We start from the raw sequence: 24,989 nt of genomic DNA on the forward strand, positions 1-24,989 counted from the left end.
TCAGTTTATTTAAATAGCAGTATGTGTATTTGGCATTGTTCGCCTTTCTCTTCTTCTTGAAACTGTCTTGCTTTGGTTTCAGTGACATTGCCTTTAATGGTTTTTTCCCCTTTCTCTTTTGCCATGTCTCATTTTCATTTGTAGACTTTTTTTTCCCTGTGCTACTTTTCAAGGTTCTGTCATTGGTGTACTTTTTCTTCTTGTCCCTAAGTGGTCCCTACCTACTCAATGGTAATTCACAAATGTTTATTTATCTCTAGTTTGCACCTATTGTTGTTGCCTATTGTTGTTGACATCTCCACTTTTGCCATTCAGTTTTGTTGGGTAAAATCTGTAATTTTTTTCCCAATTATAATTTATGGCATTACTGTGTTTAAAAAGCCTTCTAATTCAAGATTATAAAGGATTTTTTTTTAACATTTTACTTTAATACTTTTATGGTTTAGTTTTTTACATTTAATACTTTATTCAATCTGGAATTTATTTTTGTGTTTGGAGATAAGTAGGGAAAATATAACAGTTCCAGGTTTTTTTCTCTTGTATTTTTGAGTTGATACTCATTTGTTCTTTTTCACTGTCCATTTTATACATTACTGGGACTCTGTGGTGAGTAAGTACTATGAGGACTGGACCAGATATATCTTCATTGTTGAATTCCCTGGCATCTAGCAAAATGCCTATGTGATAGTAAGATTTTAGTAAACACTGTTGAACGAATGAATTGTGGAAGGATAGAATCGTTTTTTATTATCTGTTTTAACTTAATAACACTTTCCTGTTTTTCCTCTACATCTTTCATATCTGGATGTCTTCCACATCTTAGAAGATTTTAAGCTCTCAAATATTTTAACCTCATTGAACCATTTGTTTTTTTTTTCAGGGTGAACGCAATAACCCATTCATTTCAGCTATGCCTTGATTCTTTCCCAGCTCCCAGGCTTACTAGAGAAGCAGTTTATATTCACTTTTCTTCTAAGTGTGCAGAGCTTCCATGAAAACCTGCTGTTCCAGATGTGGCTTTGTAGATTAATCATATGTCATTGCTGGTATTGTTTCTGAGCCTGCTTAATCTTTACTGCTACCCTATGCCAGTTCCTGAGGGTTTATTTGGCTGAGTTCTGTTTTCATTACTTGCACTTTCAGTCTTGCAGTGGGAGACATCAATAATACATGAGGATCTGTTTTGTTTTTCTGTTGATGATTTTTCCAGTGATAGAGTCAAAAAACTGAGTTTTAAAAATAATACAATTCAATCCACTATTGTTTATTGATACCTTCATGTGCCAAAATGAAATAGAAAGTGTCTCCATCTGCAGAAAGAGTACCTTTTCAGGAAAGGGAACATAAGACACAACTATCACAAAACTCATTTTAGGCACAGTAGCAAGTGAGTGGTATAAACACTAGTGCTGTGTGAATTTAGGAATGGGAAAAATCACTCTGACTTGGGGTGGCTGGGGAAAACTTCCTGGAGGAGTTGAGACTTATTTAAGATCATGTAGGATGTATGGTAAACATGGTGTCTCATATGTTAGAAGAATGAGCAAAATTGTGGAATGGAATGCATTGTACAAATATGATGGCCAGTGAGTATACTAGAATGACAGTCAACTTTGCATAGAAAAGAAGAGTAGAGGAAAGGAATTGGGTCAGATTGGGGAGGGTCTTTAGTGTTTTTTCCAAAGCATAGTCCTTAGAAATATCCTATTTCAGTAAGCATGGGCCATAAATATTGGGGCTGGAAAATCCTTTGTAGTTTTGTTGACATGAAGAGAGGATCTGCTGTATTGATGAGCCCGTGTCTTCGTATATTACATCCATGGATGCTATTAACCTCGATGTTTTCTGTATATTTCAGACATTAGTCTCTTACCATGGGGGATTGGAATTTATTGGGTGGCATCCTAGAGGACGTTCACTCCCACTCAACCATGGTGGGAAAAATCTGGCTGACCATCCTCTTCATTTTCCGAATGCTGATACTTGGTGTGGCTGCTGAAGATGTCTGGGATGATGAACAGTCAGCATTTGCCTGCAACACCCAGCAGCCAGGCTGCAGCACTATCTGTTATGATGATGCTTTCCCTATCTCTTTGATCAGGTTCTGGGTTTTACAGATCATCTTCGTATCTTCTCCCTCTCTGGTGTATATGGGCCATGCACTTTATAGACTCAGGGCCTTTGAAAAGAAGAGGCAGAGGAAAAAGTCACAGCTTAGAGCCCAGATGGAGAATCCAGAGCTTGAATTGGAGGAGCAGCAAAGGATAGATAGAGAACTGAGAAAGTTGGAGGAGCAGAAGAAGATCCAAAAAGTCCCTCTGAAAGGATGCCTGCTGCGTACTTATGTCTTACACATCTTGACTAGATCTGTGCTGGAAGTAGGGTTCATGATAGGCCAATATATTCTCTATGGATTTCAAATGCACCCCCTTTACAAATGTACTCAACCTCCTTGCCCCAATGCAGTGGATTGCTTTGTGTCCAGGCCCACAGAGAAGACCATTTTCATGCTCTTTATGCACAGCATTGCAGCCATCTCTTTGTTCCTCAACGTCCTGGAAATATTTCATCTGGGGATCAGGAAAATCATGAAGGCAGTTTATGACAAATCCAGCAGTGAGGGCATTGAGGACGAAAGGGGACCCCCCTTCCCTGAAAGAGTCTCTCTACTTCACGCCAACAATCAACAGCAAGTCATCCGAGTCAATGTGCCGAATTCTAAAACCATGTGGCAAACCCCACAGCCCAGGCAGCTTGAGGTAGACCCTGGCTGTAGTGAAAAAGACTGGGCTGAGAAGGATCAGCACAATGGACAGCTCCATGTCCACGGCCCGTGTCCGTGGGATACTGGCGCTAGAATTCAGCACCCGGGACAGCAACCAGGCCGTTATAACTTTGGCTTGCAGAACGCAATGCCCCAGTCCTGGCTAGGTACAACGATGGCTCCTAGACATTGTCCATCACGTACAACGGGACCCTGGGAGCAGTCCCAGGACCCGCAACCCTCAGGGGAGCCTCGCACAGATTTACACAGTCACTGCAGACACAGCAATGGCAGCTCGAAAGAGAGCAGGGTCCGGGCAGACAGATCTTGCCCCGGCAGTCGCAAGGCCAGCTTTCTGTCCAGATTGCTGTCTGAAAAGGGACAGCTGTACAGTGACTCAGGAAGCTCCAGTTCTCGAAATAGCTCTTGCCTGGGCTTTCCGCACCCGGAAAACAGCCCCTCACTTCTGCCTTCAGCCACCGGGCGCAGAACATCAATGGTAAGTAAAGACAGACAGCCTGACTGATCATGGAATTTTCACAAGAGATGTTCATTTTAGTTACTTCTTAGCCTTCTGTTTCCTCCTTCTTTGTGTATATATGTGTGTATTGAGTGAGAGAGGGAAAGGAGGAGAGAGGTTACTTTATGGAGAGTTAAACTCAGTTCATTCCATTCATAAAATAAACTTATTGAAAAATATCAATTCATCTTATAAGTGCTGGGTATACAAATGAATAAAATACCATCTCTGCCATCAAAGGGCTCAGAGTCTGGATGGGAAATTAAGTAAACATGATATACAACAAGGTATACATGATCAAATGTAAGGTGCCATGTTAGAGGGGGCGGTGGGCAAAGGAGGGAGAGGTCAATTCTTTATGGACGGGTCAGGAAAAACTTTATAGTTGAAGTTACTTTTTTTTTTTTTTTGGCTGCATTGGGTCATCGTTGCCGTGCGCAGGCTTTCTCTAGTTGCAGTGAGTGGGGACTACTCTTTGTTGTGGTACTCGGGCCTCTCATTGTGGTGGCTTCTCTTGTTGCTCAACCTGGGCTCTAGGCGCAGGGTTTCAGTAGTTGTGGCTTGGGAGCTCTAGAGTGCAGACTCAGTAGTTGTGGCACACGGCTGTGGCTCCGCGGCATGTGGGATCTTCCTGGGCCAGGGATCGGACCTGTGTCCCCTGCATTGGCAGGTGGATTCTTAAACACTGTGCCACCAGGGAAGTCCCTAAAGTTGCTTTTGAATTGAGTCTTGAAAGATGTGAGTTTTCTCCAGACCTGGGAGGACTGGGGTGCATGGAAGAAGGCCATCCCAGTAGGAGAACACAGACAAAGGCTGAGAGGTGTGACACAGCAGGGCTGTCTGGGGAGCCCTGTGTGTCTGGAGCACAGGGTAGTAGGAGGGCTTCAGAGAGAGGGAAAGCTGGAGAAGGGGGCATGCAGGCCTCGGAGGGAGGCAATGGAGAACCCAGAGAAGATGTGCAGCAGAGAAGTGACTGGATGGGAGTTGCACTTTAGAAAGCTCTTTCTATCAGAGTGTGGGAAATGGATCAGAGGAGGGATCATTTGTAACCTTGAGTTGCCCTTGTCTCACTAAGGAAGGAGGCTGTGCTCCATTGTTTTAATAGCTCTGGCATTTAAAAGTCATATACAAATATTTGTTGATATATTTCACAAAGATTAAAATCAATATTGTATTGATTTTAATTCTGTTCTCTGAAAAGCCACTGTAGAATAGACATTCCCTGGCCAGTGTAAGTCATAATGGGTATTTACTGTGGATTCTTCTCAGTTTGGGGAGAAAAATAAAAAGAATGACACGTGCTATACCCACTGCTCCTAACAACTTTTTCCCTTAAAAAGAAAAATTCCCCAAGTTAATAGGGGAATCTCCCACTTGAGTTCTCTTGGTTGAGTTCACACCCTTGCTTTTTCCTTTCATTCTCTGTGTTAATAATGATTGAATCCCTCTACCCCAGTTTTGAATCTCCTATGAGATATATTGTTACTGCACTAACACCATACCTTGAGGAGGAATCATACCTAGATTTTTTCCTAAAATGCGTTGTTTTTCAAACTGATACTCATTTCTTGTCAGCGACCAGCCATCTTCTCAGGGAATTATGTTTAGGATTATTGTAAGGGTGCTTGGAACCCTATGCCGAGCTATTGCAGGGCCCATCCAATTCCAATCAAACCAGAATCTCTGGAGATGGGTTGCAGGATCGGTATTTTTAAAAATCCCATGGTGATTGCAATGTACATCCAGGGTTGAGATCCACTATTTTATTTATTTTTAAAAATTTTTTAATTTTTTGGCCGTGCCCCATGGCTTGTGGGACCTTAATTCCCCGACCAGGGATTGAACCCATGCCATGGCATTGAAATCACTGAGTCCTAACCACTGGACCGCCAGGGAACTCCCGAGATCACTATTTTAGAGTAAACTTGCCAGTGGCCACTGCTTCTTATCTGTGTTTGTGAAGTCAGCATGACAATTTTCATCATTTTCTCTCTCTTGTACCTCACTCCATGTGAAAGGAGCCTTTGTGTTAATAGAAAACTGAGGAAGGAAAAGCAGTGTTTAGTTGAAGCCGATTTTCTTTCTTTCTTTTTCTTCCTTCCTTCCTTTCTTTTTTTTTTTTTGAAGCAGATTTTCTTAATCTTAGATTATCTTTTGGGAGAGACCAGCCATGCTGAGGAGCTTGGAGAAAAGATGATGAAGGTGACAGGCCCTCTTTCTTTTCTCATCTTCCTCTTTCTCCCCTGTTTATGTTTCTAGGAATTATAAATAATGCCTTTGGCCACAGAGATTTCCTGCTTATGGTCACTTTCCCCCAAGCCCCTTAGAGAGTTGACAGCCCACTTCACTCCCCGAATGGTGGAAAGACTTGGGGACTGAGGCCACCGCCGGCCGCTCCAGAGCACTGTCTGACGCGTCATGCTTACGGCAAACAGAAGGAGCTTTCATTAGAAATTAGTGCAGTGAACAAAGGATTGTTAGCATCCACTTTCAATACATGGACTGAAAACAGCTGTTACACTGTATTAGGTCCTAGAGGGCAGGATTTTTAGGGCTCAATCAGATGCAGTCGGATTGCGGCAGTTGGTGTTTCAGAGTGAAATGACTTCTGGTAGGGACCACAGTTGCTTTACCACTTATTCCCCTTACAGAGATCTGTCCTGCAGAAGAAATCCACTCTATTTGGAAGTTCAGAACACCCGCCTGGAAGAGCTGTGATTTATACTCCAAGACATTTCCCTTGCCGTCACCCAAACCCCACAATGTTTTCAAGTCTCATGCTTTTCCATGAAAGGGATGAACCATAAGATACTCGATGGCCATTTAGCCATTGTAAGTTTTTTCTACTGCAGACAATGTTGTAGTGAATGTTTCATACATATATCTTTTTAAAAAATTTTTTATTTCTTTTTCATTTATTTTTTGGCTTCGTTGGGTCTTCATTGCTTCTTGCGAGCTTTCTCTAGTTGTGGTGAGCAGGGGCTACTCTTCATTGCGGTGTGTGAGCTTCTCATTGCAGTGATCTCTCTTGTTGCAAAGCACCAGCTCTAGATGTGTGGGCTTCAGTAGTTGTGGCACGCAGGACCAGCAGTTGTGGCTCCTGGGCTCTAAAGTGCAGGCTCAGTAGTTGTGGCGCATGGACTTTGTTGCTCTGCCGCATGTGGGGTCTTCCCGGACCAGAGACTGAATCTGTGTCCCCTGCATTGGCAGGTGGATTCCCAACCACTGAGCCACCAGGGAAGTCCCACACATATATCTTTGATAGGTACCTAGAAGTGGAATTATTGGTTTTAATGGACATGCACATTTTACATTTACATAGATGCTGCCAGTGTTTGCTCAGGAAGGGCTACACCAAGTAAGCCTCCTACCAGTCCATTAGTGCTCTTTCCTCACACTCTTGCCAATATCAGACATTGTCTCCCTCGTACCCCCAATTTGATGAACTAGGAATGTTTCCCTTTGTCTTAATTTACATTTCCATGATTACTAGTAAGTTTGTTCATATGTTTATAAGCCATCTGTATTTCTACCATGAATTATCCTTGTCTTTTTCTGTTGAGATGTTTTTTTCCTAGGAGCTCTTTTATGGTATTATGTTAATTCCTTGTCTATGTACGTACTGAAAGATTTTCTCCCAGTCTCCTTATTTCTCATCCCTGTGCATGGTGTCTTTAAAATTTTAATATTATATTAAATCTAAAATCTCTGACTTCGAGGTTCTTTGCCTCATTTTGGAAGGTCTTCTTTGACGCAACATTATTAACGGGGGTTATTAGACGGGTGTTTGAAGAAGGGATTGTTATAATTTATTGAACCTTTTGGCAGAGAAGCTTTACCTAATATATTGATTACCGAAGAATCTAAAGAAGTGGGGGAAAGACTCCCATTTTACTGAGTCCCTGATTGTGGTCCAGACGCTCTCTCTGCTTATTCCCATTAAGGATAAGGAAATGCATGACTTGTCCAAAGTCATGCAGTGAGGATGTGGTGAAGCACAGTCTTTGGGACAAAGCAGGGACACAAGTTAATATTTACTGAGTGAGCGAATGAGCTGGAATTTTATCCCAGGCTTGTCGGACTCAACGCAAGCTCCTTCTCCCTTATCCCATTGCTGCTTCCTGCTCTCCCTACACAAGGCAGCCTAAGTGTAGCATATTTTTAGGATAGTTATTACAAAATGGAACATCCACATTTGGATCCATTTTCCCGTTCCACATTATTGCAAAATCAAAAATTCTGGTTAATTGTGGACAAAGATGGAACTTAGGAAAAGGTTGGCCTTTTAGTTTTAGACCTGGGTTTTGGACAAAACAACCGCAACTGGATGATGGGGAGGAGATGGCGGTGGATTCAGATCTTCTGCTGCAGCACCGCCAGGGAACAGAACCTCTTACACAGATGTTCATCTCTGGGGCAATGTTGGGGGGAGGTTGTCTTTTGTAGGAGGTTTTGTTTTGGATTTGGGATATTCATGACACATAGTCTCAGGTGGGTAAGCAGGACTGGCTTTTACAAGCCCTTTGAGTCTATTTTGTTTGTTTTGTTTCAGAACATGCTTCTAGAACTTTCATCTATTATGAAAAAATAATGCATCCTGGGATCAGAAAAAATGGACCCAGGAGCAGCTGGCATCTGTGAGATAAAAGTTGTATGTCAGCTCAAACTGCAGGAGGAACTGTGGGAACCATCCCCTCCAGAACCACCTGTCAGGCGATGGCTGTGTACCGGGGGCCCTCTGATGGCTGGGGTCAGCCTCTCACTGCCCCACTTGGTCACGTTGCCTGAGGCCGGTCCGATGCTCTACATACACAAGGGAGGCACTCTACCCCATCCGAGAAAATCTAGGGGCAAGAGTTGTCGGCCGAGGGGAGGGAGAGCGGGATGTGCCACCCTTCCTGCTCTCAGATGGCTCTGCAGCAGCAGTTTGGACCCTTGAACATGGGATGAGAGCAGGCTGGGAGCTCTGCCCGCAGCTTGGGCTTGACACGCTTCCTGTCTGTACACCAGAGGTTGGAGGGAAGCTTTTTGTTTTCTTCCTCTCATCAGCTCATTTCTTGGGGATGAAGCAGCTGGATGTTCATCCATAGATGCCATGACATAAAATATGGATTACAGCGCTGGCAAACACGCTCATCGCATGACTTTATCCTTCTGATGGGACCGTCGTCAGTGGTGATGCCATGACTGTGAGCCAGCAGGTGCCAGGGGGATCTCATTCCCAGCTTCCAGGGGAGTGACTGAAGCCAGCACCACTTCCTCACCCTCCCTGCCCTCCCAGTGGTCCTGAGCCATCCAGGAGAGATACATCAAAAAGCCCTGAACATTCTTGTAGAGCACAGAGGCACAGATGGCTGTGTGACGTCCACTAACTATCCAATTGGTGAGGCTGGTTGGCTGGTCATTACTTTCTTCCTTTGGTTGCACCAGGTCTTAGTTGTAGCTCACCAGCTCCTTAGTTGTGGCATGTGAACTCTCAGTTACGGCATGCATGTGGGATCTAGTTCCCTGACCAGGGATCGAACCCGCCCTCCCTGCATTGGGAACGCAGCGTCTTATCCACTGTGCCACCAGGGAAGTCCCTTTACGGACCAAGTTCTGAGAATCATAAAGGTGGGCTCAATTCCTGTAGAAGGAGCCACTTAGCTCCTCCATCCCATGGCCTGAATGCCCCATCCCTCGCCACACACCTTGTAACAAAGTCTTGAAGTTATTAGGAGAATCAATTTGTTCCAAAGACACAAAAGTCTGCATCTATAACCTGCTGAGATAAAATCTGCACTCCTTAGCCTGGCACATAAAGCCTTCATGGGCTGGCTCCTGCCTCACGTTCGTCCTCTACCCCCTGTGCCCTAACACGGCTGTGCTCTGAGTAAAGCACACTTGTTCTCCCAGTGTGGGTGACCAGCAGCCAATCTGTTGAGGGCCTACATGGAATAAAAAGGGGGAAGAAGGATGAATTTGTTTTCTCTGTTTGAGCTGGAACACCCATCTTCTCCCTTGGACTGGGACTTATATCATGGGCTCTATAGTTCTCAGAACTATACCACCGGCTTTCCTGGGCCTCCAGCTTGCAAAAGGTAGATTTTGTGAGCAAATGCCAACAAGTCAATCAATCAATCAATCAACCTGTACCTATATCTATAACTATCTATAAAATCTCCTATTGGTTCTGTCTCGCTGGAGAACCCTAATACCCTGGGTAACTGCCTGGGATGACGCAGAAGGGAGCCCAGTACTGGTTGGGGCTGGTCTGTGCTTTTAGCCCAAAAGGCTTCTGTTTCCTCTGTTCCCAATTTGCAGAGGAGGAAATGAGGTGTGGAGGTGTGAAGAGTTGTGTGATCTTTTCCATGGTGAGTTGGTAGAAGAGCCACCAGGTGGTTGAAAAGGACACTGAGGCCAAGCCTGAATGGGTGCCATTTTAAGGGGCATACCACATTCCAGGTGCTTAGGTCACATTATTTATACCCCGTACAACTGTGTAAAGTTGTTTGTCCTCACTTTATAGGTTAGAGAAGGCTCAGAGAGATCATGTACCTTGCCCCACAGCTAAATGCCAGCTGAAGTGTCTGCTTTGCAGCTGGAATTCAAACCCAGATCTAGTTGCTCTAAGGCCCACGCTCCTTCCAGGAAGCCTGCTGTCTCTCGTCCATAGCCATCAGCAGCCCCTATGCAATGATTTATTTGTACATCTGTCTATTGGACTAGCCTGTGAAAGCTTTAAGGGTAAGGCCGTGCATTTTAAATCTTGGATGCCAAGTATGTAGCCCCGTGTTGGTTGAGTGAATGTATGTTTATGTATAGATGCCAAAGACCAGACATTACCCATCACTTCCAACTCTCCAGTCTCTTCCTTATTCCCTGGTGTCCTGTCCGGCCTTGTCAACAGGTTTATTATGAGAGACTCTTTCAGAAGCCTCTATGGCAGTGTTCTTCACCTCCCCCACATCTTTTTTTGTAATTTAAATTTCTTTTCACTCTCAAAAGCTTTTATAGGGTCATCAGCTGTACTGCACAAATAGAGGTTTAAAAAAAGTTACAAGGATGTGGTGTAAAATATAATGCTTCCAGTAAAAGTTGCTGTGTCTCTGAAGGTTTCCATCCATTGCTTTAGGATCAGGGTCACTGCCTTAGGGGTACGCTTGTCTTCAAGGAGAGGGAGTGAAAACTAGCCACGGAGAACCAGTCATGCCTCTTTCTGGTTGATGAGGCAGCCAGTAGCAAGTAGATGTTGGGCTCTGGATGAGCCAGGGGTGGGTGTGGGGACAGAAGCATGCTCTTGAGTCCAATGAAAGGCACTTGCATAATGGATGTGGGATGTGTGGCTTTCTCCATCTCTCTGGACCTTGATTCTCTGAACCTTGATTCTCTGACACTAGGAAGTATCGTATTCATTTATACCAGGAATGCAGAGATGCTCACTGGGGACGATTGGAAGCCTGTCCCACTCTGGACACCATCACAAGCTGGTGTTAGACGTGGCGTACAGTCTTGCTAATGTATCCTAATTGAGGGGGCTGGGGTGATGAGTTGGAGAAGAGTAAAAAGTTCTAGAACTATTCCAAAGAACAGCTCATTTTTTTTCCAAACAAAACTTGGTGGCAGTAGGCCGACTAAGACTCCTCACTGTGCTCTAGAAGTAGATAAGAATCACACCTAAGTTGTACGTTCAAAGTAGGAAAGCGAATGACTGCCGCCCGCTTGGGGCTGGGTGGCGTCTGAATGCCTCCCTTCTGCAGGATGTAACGGCTGTGTTCAGCATCAAACTACAAATCAAAATTGTCATTCCTGCCACAAGCAAAAAAATGGCAGGGTTGAAGGTGCAAATGAACATCAGTTCTAAATGACCAGGTTTTTCTACAGAAAACTTTGGGACTGTGACCCGCCATCTTCCCAGAATGGATTGCATAAAGGACTCTGTTTTGCCTGTGACACCTAAGATGTTTGGACTGCGTTGATTTTGCAACAGTGCACGTTTGCTAATCCTGTTCCATGCTCCCTGAAGCCCACGCTTCAGTGGCGAGCCCGTGGAGGGAGTGGAGTTCGGTAACTGGTAATTGCAGTTCTCCCACCTGGACGGTGGGGTGGGGCCATGCTCTTCTGGAAGCTCAGATCCGGCCGCACCACACTCTCTCGCCATCACATGAATCCATCCTCACGGCCAGCGGCCGGCGTACTCAGGTCGTCTGGCCTGTCCACCACTTAATAGCTCGTTGTCCCTTTACAGCAAAATTCAAGACTCAAATGATCAAATATTCTTTTCTGGCTTAGCTGTATTTATGCCCTAACCACAATTTTATACTCTATGCCCTGCAATGCACTGTTTTGGGCATTGATTTTTCCTTCTCTCCATTTACTTTCATTTACCTTTTTATTTTCAGTTTAACCTATTATTTGAGATAATTGTAGATTCACAGGCCCTTGTAAGAAAATACTCTTCACCCAGCTTCTCCCAATGGTGACTTTTTGCATAGCTGTAGCACGATATCAAAACCAGGAAACTGGGTTTAATTCCTTTTGTTTACTCTCAGAGGCACTAGGGATTTTTTTTTTAGGTTGCACTGTGTGGCATGCAGGATCTCAGTTCCCCAACCAGGGATTAGACCTGTGCCCCTTGCACTGGGAGCATGGACTGCCAGGGAAGTCCCAACACTAGGGAATTTTAAAATTGGGAGTTCAGGAATTACATTAGCATTATCACATTTTGCAGATTTCTTATCAGATTAATCAGGTAGCAGATAAGGGTCCAAACAAGAGGAAGAGACAAGGCTTCTCTGGGAGGAAAGAGTTCCTAAGGGCTCCAGCTCTGTAATCTCTAACACAGGGATCAGAGAAAATCAGCTTACAATGTGTAATGATATGTCTTTATTTCATCAACAGAAATGGTGTCTAGACAAAATTCAATTAACACTAGCAATTCAATTGAGTGAATTTTTTTTTTGCACAATAGTGTATTTACAATGAGTAAATGAAGTTTCAATTCATTAGTTCATAGCAATGTTTTCTTCCCCCCAAAAGGTAAAAATTCTTAGTTACAGAGAATAAGCATCAACAGCCATTTCATTTTTTACAATAAAAACCACAAGAAAAACCACAATCACTTAGAAAATAAAAAGACAAGCCTAAGAACTAGTACAATAAAATGATGCATTGAATTAAGTTACATTAATCGCATAGAATCTGTGTAAAAAGTATGTAGAAAAACACCTGATGTAACCTGTTACAGTCGTTGACCAGTTATGAGAGGTACAGAGGGTTATACAGGTAGATATGTGTGAAAACTGTCCGTATTGTTCGACCTGGGGAGGAAGAGGAGAGGGGCTGCAGCCCCTTGCATACACTGAGAAAGACCCTGTTTTGAATATGGCCTCTGGAGTTTGTAAGGCATAGATCAGAGGTGCGCTTGCATCAGACTGGTTCTGGAACAAATTCTCACGGGACCTTTGGGCCTCACAAGCAAAGGCGGTGCTTGCCTCGAATGACTCACCATGTCTACCCCGTGCCCGAAGCTCCTGATCACCTGTGGAAGTTTCCTGATTGCTAGACGCGGCAGGTCTTTTACATTGCGTGGGAACGGGCACCCCAGCATTCATACGTGTGAAATGCATTGTTAGGACTCATGTGGAGGTCACCCCTCTGCCTCCAGACATGTTTTGGTAGAAGACTTAGCATCAAACTGTAGGAGAAACCCTCTCTGTCCAAGTCCCTTCCCTCTTTTCCGTCCCCACGGGGGTCATTCGGCACCGCAGGTGAGTCTACCTGAAGTGAATGCTCTAGGTGCATGTCTGTGTCTAGGGAGGCCACTGTGTTAGCTGAGGTCAATCCACTGGAATGGAAAGGAAAGTCAGAGTTGTTTGTCCATTGCTTGAGAGTGAAATGCACACACCACATCACAACAGGAAATCAAAGCAACAAAAGTGAGCCTCTGCAACCAAGTGAATTTCTTCACACAACGGCGGCATCCTTTTCATATTACAATGAAAATGCACTGAGAGTCATGTGATATAAATATTCTCTCCCAGGGTGGAGTGTAGGAAAATACTATACACTTTTCTTTGCAAGAAATGTTTTTGCACCGTCGGTTGAATAATTTATCCTCCATCTGCCGCAATAGGTCTTTTCTATGTACAAAGACTACTTGCACACACTATCTGTGTACAAATATATTCTATTCTACAGCATCCGTCTTTGATGCCTGGGTCAGGAGATGGCTTGGGCCATATTCGGCGTACACAGCTTGAACACAGAATGCCTCCATGCACACAGACTGCCTGCACGAATACCAACTCCACACAGGCGCTGATCTGAGGACTGACTCTCCAGGAACTGAACCTACAGCAAAATCCTCAATTTGGGGAAGAAAGACTAACTTACGATCCAGTGAACTGCTTTATTCTTTAAAAACTACACGTATGTTTCCTGGCCTATTTATAGCGAGTTGAGGACAAAACTTGATTCTTGCTGCCTTCTTGATCGGCAACTCCTACAACTGTTAAGCACTAGTAGTGCAGTTTGAAGTCATTTATTACGCGGCTCGTAGTTGAGATGGGGTATGACGTATACAACTAGGTGGCCAACAGGGTTTTGGAAGAGCTTTGCAGGCTTTTACTCATTTTCAGAGGATTATGCTCAATATAGCATGTGGATCAGCTTGAAGGGGCAGGATTCAGTGGTTTCTTAAAAGGTGTATCATTTTCACACCTTTGTTTCTTCCTCTTTAATGGCAATCATAAAGCATTATAAGAGAAATTGTAGGTTTAGACCTCTTGACAGTAACACTGGACTTCACAGTGTGCCCACCTGGCTTTTAGCAGTCCCCTCATGCAAGTCCTGTCGCTGGTCCCTGCCTTCCTTGCCTTCCTTTTCAAGGAGAAGAAGTGGCAGTTGACATACTAATCACCAGCCTTTTTTTTTTTTTTTTTACTTCCTTGGGAAAGCAACACAAGGATTAAATCCAAAATCATAGTGCATCTTAAAAGCAGCATACCTTTAGAAAGTTAATAAATTACTTGTACACTATACAAAATAACATTTCCTACTGCAGCATCACCTCTGACGCCTGAGTCATTGTTAGAGAACCCAGAAGAGAAGGAGCAGGTGGCCTAGTGACTTTGCCAGCTCTTTTTGTTCATTTTTTGCAATGGTTTTGTTCCAGAATCAGTATGTCATGAAGTTCTTTTATTCAAGGCACCCCCAGATAACGCAGAGAAACAGACACATACAGCAAAGCACACACCCGCCCAAGCCTGACCAACCTGAACGAAGTGAGGCTATCTGGAGACACACGTAGAACAAACGCAGATCTGAGGGGAGGACTAGTTTCAGGCGAATGTTAACTAGCCCCAGGGCCACCTCCACAGCCCACTCCAACAGCCCATGCCTGCCCCAGCCACTCAGACACGACCCGCCTGTGGCAGGGGTCCTCCCGAACATTCCGTGGCTGGAGGGTCCTTATATCTGTAAGGATGGACCCTTAAAGTTACAACTAGATGTTGTCATGCTGTGCAAATGCGATTCCTTGCTGTTAACTTGCTTTTCTCTTTCATAAAAGACATGGGTGGCACTAAGAGATCCCAGGGAAAGAGATAGGCTAGTTTTTAAAATTCCATTTGAGGCAACTTGGACTCTGGTCCCCAGCTAGTCCTCCCTTTGATTCAACCCAGAAATAATCTTGACGGCACATGGTTCGGAGCAGTAAGAGACACAGACATGTCACGTCAACAACCGCACAAAGCCAGTTGCTGTTCATGGTGGACAGTGAACCAAATCCCAACAGCTTGTTCAGATCTCTAAGAAATTGAAAGACAGCTTTCTCTAGCGGTGTTTTTAACCAGTTCCCACAGCGGGGGTGGCAGGCGTGTGGTTGGGGAAGAGGAAGAAATTCGAGGCAGGGGTTGGTGGGAGGAGGCTGTGGGCTGAGTTAGGGGGGAGAGAGATAGAGGAGACCATTCCCCAGCGGGAGGCCTGCCGCGCACGACAACAGAAAGGGGGACGGGATGCATGGGGTCAAGACTACCAGATGCACATGAGTTGGTACCAGGGTCAATGCCGCCAATGAGCTGGTTTGGACCTGGTTATGAAACGAGCAGAAAACATTCCTTTTTTTAAAAGAAGAGGAGGTCACTTAAAAAAGGCAACAAGAGAGTTAAAAAACCAAAAAAATACTGTTGGCCAGCTCGTCCACCAGAACACACACCTGTGATGGATCACAGGATTCACACTGAGTTTAAATTCAAGCTGTCACCAGTTTTCCCGAAAGGCAAGCCTCACGGTGAAGCGCAGAACTGTCCTACGAGGCCAAGAAATTCCAACAGCCACAATAAAAAACGGTAGCTCCAACTCAGAGCTGGATCAAAATCTGTCTCAGACAAGCACACACACATACATACATACACACATGAGAAAAAACAAAAACCCAGAGGCAGGTTTTAAAAGTGGAACTATTTTCAAAGAAAAGCCTTTTTTTTTTTTTTTTTAATCCTATCGCATGAACCAACACATTTCTGGCATTCATACATATTTAAACATTTAGCACTAATATTTGTACAGAAAAAGTTAATACTAAAACATATGTTACTATGATTTCACTTTTCGCCTACGTCATATACTAATTTCCCCTTTTACATGCAGCTTTAATATCGTCCAAACAATGGCACAAATAAAGAAACAAAATCAACCATCTAGTCCCCACTGCCCGCCACCCCATCCCCCACATCAAAACTGTCCGGAACTCTTCCTGCAGCCAGCCCACAGGAGGGAAGAGCAAGCTGCGGGTCGGGTACGCCTTCCTGTAAACATGGCCAGGGGCCAACACACCCCCTGAGCCGAGGGAAGCTGCTCTCTGTGGGTTGCAAGCCAGCTAGTTTTGCAGCAAGAGAAGGGAATTATCGTCAGCTGAGGGGAAGGTGTGTGCGTGGTGGGGGTGGGGAGGGAGGGCTCCTGGCCATATAGTGTCCAAAGCTTCAGAATGAAATCTGCCTTAGGACACGAGAACGGTGGCAAGACCTCAGAATTCAACTCAAAGCATCTGGAGAAAGAAGGGAGAAAGAAATGCTTTTTGCCTGTGTCAGGGACAGACCTCAGGCTAACATCTTCCCTGCTCTCGCCTACCCTGGGCCAGCTGCGTTAACGCCAGGACGGCCACTTAAAGGCGCCCCCCCACCCCCCTCCCAGGGCTGAGCATTCAAACCCCCCTCAGGTGAGTCCTGGCGGGGAGGCAGCTCTTGGGCTGGAAGCTGGGTGGCCAAGCAGCCAAGTCCTTTGATGGAGAAGTTCCTACTGTCCTATACGTCCCAGAGCAAGCAGAGGCCTGGGGAAGTGTTGAAATGAATGGGACTTACTCCCGGGCTGAGAAAACAGTTCTAACTTGCTATTTAGGGGCCAATGCCTGCTGAGTTCTGGTATAAAATCACGATTCCTGCTGTTCCGATGCGCTTTTGAGGGAGACGTCCAAACTCTTTCCCCACTTAGGAATCTGAACATCCAGCATCAACTCTGAACTCTCTGCACTTAAACGTTGCTTAGGAAAAGGTGGGGAGGAGGTGAAATATAAAAATATTCAAGCAGATTATTGTCTACATCCTAGGATGAATTCATTATTTGGCAAGATTGTTTTTCCTACATAATTATCACCTGAGTGCTTTTTTAATTAGCTAACTGTTTTACTTTTTTAACGAAAAGCAAAGAATATACAGTTTACTTGAGTTATACTGAAGTGACAACTTCATTTAAGAAAATAGGTTTGACCCAAAACTCAGTGCACGTGGCAAAGTTGACCTTGACTGTACAGTATCTGCAAGAAAAAACCAAACCCACGATACTCAACTGGCACCATCTGACAGTGCCCAAACCAAACCACACAAACAAACAAACAAAAGGTCTGAAATAAAACCTCAAAGAAAGCCTCCAACACTGAATTCTGTCCATAAATAAGCACAACTGGAAATTGAACTGGGAAGCAAGAAAAACAACCATGTTAACAGTTACAAACTAGTTCTAGCGTCAGAGACAAAAGAAGAGGAATGTTGGAACCTGTTTATAAACGAGAAACGAAGTTTCCAGTTTTAGGATGAGAAAACTGAGGCATGCAGGACTTTTGCATATGGAGAGAGATATATATTTTATATATATATTATATATAATATGTACAGTCTAGCTATAAAACTTTGATGTGTATAGAAGCTGTCTTCAATGAAAAAAATTGAACATTCAGAAGAAATTCCTGAGATAGGGTTTGTGACATGGGCCACTGAGAAAAAAAATCCGTGGTTGGGTCCTAGAGGTGTTATAGTCTATCCCTGTTAAGACTGAAACGAACCCACAGACAGACAGCATCATCACTGCCGTCTTTCCTTGCCTGAGCAAGGGGTAGCACCATCGTGAAGGTAACTATATATCGCTCTTGCTTGAAGGGAGGAGAGAATACTTAGAAACAGTATTGCTGCTAAGACCGCTGTAGTGTGCACCAAATTCCTTCTTGGTTCTTCCAGACGACAGACGAACAGCATCGCAGGCGGACCCCGAGGACACCTGGGCGGGAGAGGACTGAGAACTAGGAGGCAGGTGGTCACTAGGTGTAATCTTTCCTGGGCTGTTCATCTGTTGTACACTTATCAGTCATTTCCTGGCAGAAGTCCACGGTCACCGTTTGGCTCCTGGGTTCCAGAGGCGGTGCTCTCTCTGAGAAGGTCCCTGGGTCAGTGCCCTCCAGCCTCCGAGCAGAAGTACAGTTCTCGGAGGCGTTGCCAGGCGCCCAGGGGGGCCCTACGCCCTGCTCCACGCAGCAGGGCACGCTCTCCCCCACCGCACACTGTGGGGCGGCAAGGTTCTGCTCCACGCCCAGGGGCGCGGGGTTAACACTGGAGGCTGTGGGGAGACCCACGGGTCTGAGGACAGGGCAGTACCGATGCAGCGCCTGGATCTGCTCAGGACTCTGGATATCTCGGCAGACTTCCTGGGAAAGGCAGGAGAAGTTGTCCAGCAGTTCCCCCATGCACGCTTTCAGCTGATTCCTCTCTGACAACAGCTTCTCTTTCTCACACACCTGGATAACAGAAGAAAAAGAAAAGGCCTGATCCAGCCTGAATGGAGGACCCAAGATCCTGTTTTCTGGGGGTTTTCTTTTCTTTTAAAAAAAAATTTTTTTTTTTTTAAATTTCTGCTTTTGTGGGGGATGTGGATCATTTTTACAGTCTTTCTTGAATTCGCCACAATATTGCTTCTGCTCCATGTTTTGGTTTTTTGGCCATGAGGGATAAGGGATTGCAGCTCCCTGACCAGGGCTCGAACCCACACCTGCCCCCCCGCCCCCACGCATTGGAAAGGAAGTCCTAACCACTGGACTGCCAGGGAAGTCCCTCTTTTTTTAAAAAAAAATTTTTAACAGCTTTACTGAGGTTTAATTTACATGCCATAAAATTCATGAATTTCAAGTATGAAACAATCAATGATCTGTAGTAAATTTATACAGTTGGGCAACTATCCCACGATTCAATTTTAGAACAGTCCCATCACCCCAAGAATCTCTCTCATGGCCTCTGCAGCCATCCCCATCCCCACCCCCAGCCTCAGGCAACCACTCACCTTCATTCTATCTCTACGGATATACATTCTCTAGAACATTTCATATAAATGGAATCACACAAGTCCACATCATTATTTTTTTTTTCTATTCTTTTTCAAATTCTTTTCCCATTTAGGTTATTGACAGAATATTGAGCAGAGTTCCCTGTGCTATACCATAGGGTCTGGCAGGTTTCCAACTTTGGTTTTTGCATCCTACATTATAGTGTAAACTCATGAATGACTAGGTCAGGATCTAGAAACTTAAAAGGTATCTATCCAGGGAGCCTGGACACACTTTTCTGGCAAATCTCCCACCTGAGCAGCCCATCCAGATGTGCCACGGACCCTGACACCTTCACCCCTCTCTGAGGCCCGGCCAAGGGACCAGCAACATCACCACCAACCAGAAGACTGCAGAGAATCAAGGTTCCAGTTTCCTGGAATTTGGGGTTTGCGGAGAATCAACTGGAAAACTCGTAGTTCCAAACCTTGTGGTTGAGAATCTCCCCCAAACGCATTAGGTTTCAATTTCTGAAGGTCAAAACCGGTGGACCAGTTCCAACTATAGGACATTCTCTATAAAGGCAAAACTATGGAGACCGTAAAAAGATCAGTGTTTGCTAGGGGTTGGGGTGGGGGAGGGAGGAATGAATAGCTGAAGCACAGAGGATTTTTAGGGCATAAAACTACTCAGTGTCACTGTCATTGTGGATACATGTCATTCATTATAGATTTGTCCAAACCCACAGAATGTACAACACCAAGAGTGAACCCTAAGGTAAATTATGGACTTTGAGTGATTATGATGTGTTAATACAGCTTCATCAATTGTAACAAAAGCACCACTCTAGGGGGGGTGTGAGTGTGCAGAGATAGGGGGCAGGTGGAAACTCTGTATCTTCCCTTCAGTTTTGCTGTGAAGCTAAACCTTCTCTAAAAAAGCAAGTCTATTAAAAAAAAAAAAAGAAAATTGTAAAAAGGAAAATCAACGATCAGCAGTTTCACATGGTTCAATCGTACATGGGGAGGCTCTCTGAGCTTTCTGGCTGATGGACTGAACACAACGGCACAGACGGCTGGGGACTGCTAGGGAGTCCCAAGTCCTGATTCTCTCTGGACACGGGAAGCGGGGACAGAGGTGCGGAGGCTGGGCCCCAGTGTACCAGCCCAGGGTTCTGAGATCTTCTTCTTAGAGAAAACCCCACATAAGCTCTTGTGTTACTGAAGTGCATCACCCCACCAGAGAGATGAATTTAGTTACCACAGGGGAGACTGATGAAGGTTTTAACATCACTAGCTGTGTGAGGTGACAAGAGGAGGTGGCGGCGTGAGATGCACACAGTGAAATCGATGGAGAAACGGGACATCGGAAGCGCTGTGAAGTGAGTCCTCACCCTCTGCAAGGGTATGCAGGAAAGATGAGGACAGGATAGGAGAGGATGAGAGAGAGGGAAGGGGGGGGGCTGGGAGGAGGAGAGGGAGAAGCAAACATATGACCGGGGGTCTCCTACAAGGGAGCTGCACGTGCTAAAAGACAAATGCAATCTGGCAGGCAGTGTAAGCATGTGTCGGAGACAGAGATTTACACGGGGAAAAGGCACCTGCTAAAATATTTATAAATTTATCAAGAAAACATGTTTTAAAAATGAAAAATAAACAGATGTACAAGTGCAACTCGAGAGAATACGTTTTTCAAGTTTGCAAAAGCAGCGTGAGTGACATGCGGGAGACCACGTGCGGGTGGGAGTCGGGCGGGAAAGGAGCATCGCAGGGCGGGACCAGTCTGCCCTCGCCCACCGGGAGTGGGCACCACATCCCAGAGCGGGGCGCGGGTACAGAATAAAACACATTCGAGGGCTCCCGAAGAAAAGAAATCTTACACTCGTGGCTGCGCAACCTGGACCTCCTTCCCTGCACCTGCTAGTCTGCAAAGTGAGAGGCAACACCAGGCCCAGGAGTGACCTCGGTCTCCACTCTGCCACATCACTCTGGCCAAGCCACCCACATCTCCACGCCCACTGATCTGCAAACTGTCCTGGGCCACTTTCTAGGGGGAAGAAAATGAAACGCCGCACCTGACAGTGTTTTGGCTCTCTGCAGGAAAGGCAGTATAAATCAAGGCCTCGGTTAAGAGCGGGATGCTCTAAGTGACAGGTGCACACTGAGGAGCACGTGATACTCTCATTCAGCAGGGAAATGCAGCACATTATTCAAAGGGTTTCCAAAAAAGCTGGGGGAGAACTAGGAGATGCCTTCTTGGTTTTTCAACTGAATAATATTAGCAAAGAGCTTTAGGTATCTGCTGGGTGTGTGGCTTAGACTTTTATATTTGTTCAGTATTACAAAATTAAACAGAGATGAGTAGTGATTACAAAAAATCAGGCATTTCTCAAATATGGGTGATTAGAGTTATTCTTGTACCTGAAAAAGAGCTCAGGGCTGAAGTTACCATAGACATGAGCTTAAGGCCCTGATGCCTTCTCCCCAGCAGGCCCAGCCTTGTCTGGGTCCCCACCTAAGCCCAGCAGGCTTTCAGAAGACCCACATTCCCCAGCAGCCATACCTTGCTTCCTTCTGTTGGCTTAAGTTAAACATTGTTGTTGTTGTTAAAACAACAGTAAAGAGAAATTGGAAAGAAAGAAGGAATTTGTAATCCCACAACTCAGTCACAAGGTCCAATACATTTTAGGGCAGCAGACATTTCCTTGAGAGGCTTCAATGGGCCTGCACTGGAGATTCAGAGATCAAGACCATCCTTGTCATGAGGAACCTACAGTCTAAGGCCGGGGCTGAGGAGACACGCGTACACAGATAACACAAGACTAATGCGATAACTGTGTAGCCGGAGGTCAGATCAGGGCTCTGAGGACAGATGCACAGCCTCGCCAGGGACTCAGGAAAGGGGCTTCTTGGAGAGGTGACAGTAACTGGCCTCTTAAGGAACAAAGGATGTAGTCAGAAAGAAAAACAGAACAGTCAGGGACTGTCTGAGGGAGAGAAGAAACAGCGGAGGCACGAGCACAGAGGTAGAAACAGCAGGAGATGGGGCTGAGGAGACGTGCACCCCATCTGACTTTATTAGCAGTCAAGTTCCAGAAAGGGGGTGAAAGGTGGTGCTGGGGCGTAGACCGAATCATGGAGAGCACAGTGCATCTTGCTAAGGAGCTTGGCCTCTATTTTGTAGGCGATGACAGCTGCTGAACATGGGCAAAAAACTGTCCCTGCTTGGTGGGTGTTAATTACATTAAAAAAAAGAAAGACCCTAAGGTCTAGGACTGTCTGAGAACGGGTAACATTTACTCAGGCTTATCTTGCTCTTAGGTTCTCGTCAGGACCACGGCTTACCAGGAGGCACAGGACTGCCAGGTATAGCCTGAGGAGCCAAACGTAGATCATGACCACAGTTCGTGGCCTCCCTCTTCTTCAGCGTGACACAGGGCACCTGGGGTGACTTTCCACGATTTGGCCCGCAGAAAGGCTGAGCTGAATGAGGTTGGGTTGATTGCCTTCAAGGGTACAGGCAGGAGCCAGAGGCCACCTGCATTTATTTCCTGTAGCGTAAGGTTGCTTATCAAGGAGAAGGGAGTGCAGAACTCTGAGTGAGGGGGAGGCTTGGGAGATGGGAGATTATTCCCTGAGAAGGGCTGCGAAGGGCTTCAGGCGATCACATGGCTGAGCGACCCCTGGTGGTAGGTCCGAGTCCTACCGCTAACCTACACTCCTCTGTGGAGGGGGAAGAAAGCAGTGCAATAGCAAGATCTGGAATCAGACAGCTGGGTTTGCATTCAAGCTCTGCCACATAGTGGGGAGTTACCCAACCTCTCTGCTCTCTGGTTTCCTCCTCTGTAAATGGAGATAAAATAGTACCTAAATCATAGGGTCGATGTGAGGATTACCTGTGAACATCTACAGAAAGGGATTAGAATAACACCTGGTCCACATATGCATGCAGTAAATGTTACTTAGCTCTCAGCACGTTAAATGGAAAATAAAAAAGAATCACCTCTAGGGGAGGGAAGGAATGGGAGTTTGGGATTAGCAGAGGCAAACTATTATGTATAGGATGGATAAACAACAAGGTCCTACTGTAGAGCACAGGGAACTACATTCCATATCCTGTGACAAACCATAATGGAAAAGAATATGAAAAGGAATGTATATATACATGTATAACTGAGTTACTGTGCTGTAAGAAGAAATTAATACAACATTGTAAGTCAACTATACTTCAATAAACTTAAAAGAATCACCTCTATATGAATGGCTAAAGGATATAAAATACTGACACACAATCACACCCCCCCCCCCCGCTCCGGCACACACACATTACAGATGTAAAGCCATTATTTTTGTTGAGAACTCGTTTAAAAATCAACTGGAACGTCCCTGAACGGTGGCGCTTCTCTCTGCCTCTCTGACCTTAGCTACTGTAACTTTGCACCAGCCAGGCTCGCTCCAGGTTGCGGACAGCAAAGGGCGGGCCGACTCACCAGTTTGCGGATTTCACATTCTAAGTTCTGAATACAGTCCAGCTTCCTCTTGCGGCAGCGCTGGGCCGCGATGCGGTTCTTGCTGCGCCGGCGGACGTCATGAATGAACTCTAACTGCTCTGAGGTTAGCTTGTGCATCTTAATCATCATCTGGAAATCGTTCCTTGGAAGATCTGTGATTTGATCTACAGGAAAGGGAAGTTTGACCTGGAACCAAGAATAATAGAATATGATGATGGCAGTTTGAATTTTATTTTTTTGTTTTTATTTTTTTGGCGGCACTGTGCAGCATATGGGATCTTAGTTCCCTGACCAGGGATCGAACCTGTGCCCCCTGCAGTGGAAGCACACAGTCTTAACCACTGGACCGCCAGAGAAGTCCCTGAATTTTAGTTTTTGTTCTGGCAGGTGGAACATCAAAGAACGGTAAAACCTCCTTTTTAATGACTAAGTACTATGAAAACTTTTGAAGCAAGCAGTGATTATTCTTTCCTGTTTCAAATAAAATAAGATATAATATCCAGATAATCAGACAGAACGTGAACACATACATTATAATGTGGTTATCATTCCTGAGATCTTTGAAGCAAACAGCATGGAAAATATTGGAACATGTGTATTGTCGTCATTGCTATAGCACTTTTGTAAGAAGGATTCTACAGTTAGTTGAAAGCTACCCCCATTGAGCCTCAACTCAGTAAAACGACAACTTATAAACGGACGTCATCTGACAAATCATCTAAAACATTTGAATGAAGAGAGCACTGAACTCCTTGAAGATGCTGGAAAGATGAAATTGTCAGTGTAATTTGTAGTTACAACAGCATAAGGGAGACATAGGGAGAGAACCTGGAGAGGCTACACCAGTGTGATCTAGGAGTTAGAACTGGCTTTAGTCCTTCCTGCCAGATGTGAGACCGCAGGCTGGTTACTTTACTTCTTTGAGCCTCAATTTCCTCATCTGCAAAATGGGGCATGCTTTTTAGCTGCACAGTGCTACACACCCATTAGTCACTTTGTATTTTTGGTAAATACTATGGCCAACCTTTCTCACATTTTCTTTTACAATGAGAGCTTGATCTTCCTCTATCAAGAGGTGAGATGCATGTTGCTGCCTCGACCAATACAGTGACTCGGGAGTCATGGCATGTAACTTCTGAGGCTGTGTCATAAAAGCTGTGCAACTTCCCCGAGGCCTCTTGGATTGTGCTGTCTGGAGGACCCCAGCTGCCGAGCCTCCAGGACACTCAGGGAGCCCTGTGGAGGGGCCCACGTGGAGAACTGAGCCTCTAGGCAACAACCAGCATCACCTCGCCAGTCACATGAATGAGCCCCCTGGCCGTGGATCCTTTGGGCCCAGGCAGACTTTCAGAGACCGGCCCTAGACAACGTGTGACTTCAACCCCATGAGCTGCCCTGAGCCAGGAGTGCTCAAATGGGCCCCTCCTGAATTCCAGACCCACAGAAACAGTGAGAGATGTTAAATGATTATCGTTGTTTGAAGCCACAAAGTTTTGGGATATTTTGTTATGCAGCGACAGATAACTGATGCAGATATGATTATTAGCAAGAGCCCTACTTTCAAACTCTTGACAAATCAAGGCAGGGAAACATCATCCAAAGAGAGGACACTAGTCTTTTCAGAGATGGA

The 24,989-nt window shown here is 45.2% G+C and overlaps 2 protein-coding genes across 2 annotated transcripts in view; one reads left to right on the plus strand and one right to left on the minus strand.

Moving 5' to 3' along the window:
• The first annotated feature begins 1,874 nt into the window (after positions 1–1,874).
• GJA10 (gap junction protein alpha 10) lies at positions 1,875–7,875 on the plus strand. Its single transcript, XM_057739992.1, has 2 exons — positions 1,875–3,263; positions 7,837–7,875. Exons 1-2 carry the CDS (start codon positions 1,875–1,877, stop codon positions 7,873–7,875), a joined length of 1,428 nt encoding a protein of 475 aa, XP_057595975.1.
• A 9,978-nt stretch (positions 7,876–17,853) lies between these two features.
• BACH2 (BTB domain and CNC homolog 2) overlaps positions 17,854–24,989 on the minus strand; it is a 260,715-nt gene continuing 253,579 nt past the window's right edge. Inside the window, exons 6-7 of the mRNA XM_057740233.1 lie at positions 23,339–23,545; positions 17,854–18,327 (exon numbers count right to left, since the gene is read on the minus strand). Coding sequence (XP_057596216.1) covers positions 17,854–18,327; positions 23,339–23,545 — 681 coding nt within the window. The remainder of the gene's footprint in view (positions 18,328–23,338; positions 23,546–24,989) is intronic.

Source organism: Hippopotamus amphibius, chromosome 6, assembly GCF_030028045.1.
Source record: "Hippopotamus amphibius kiboko isolate mHipAmp2 chromosome 6, mHipAmp2.hap2, whole genome shotgun sequence".
NCBI lineage: Eukaryota > Metazoa > Chordata > Mammalia > Artiodactyla > Hippopotamidae > Hippopotamus > Hippopotamus amphibius.

Coding starts and splice junctions, on each gene's coding strand:
- GJA10 (XM_057739992.1), top strand. CDS start 1,875: ATGGGGGATTGGAATTTATTGGGTGGCATCCTAGAGGACGTTCACTCC. Junction 3,264..7,836: donor CCGGGCGCAGAACATCAATG/GTAAGTAAAGAC, acceptor GTTTTGTTTCAG/AACATGCTTCTAGAACTTTC.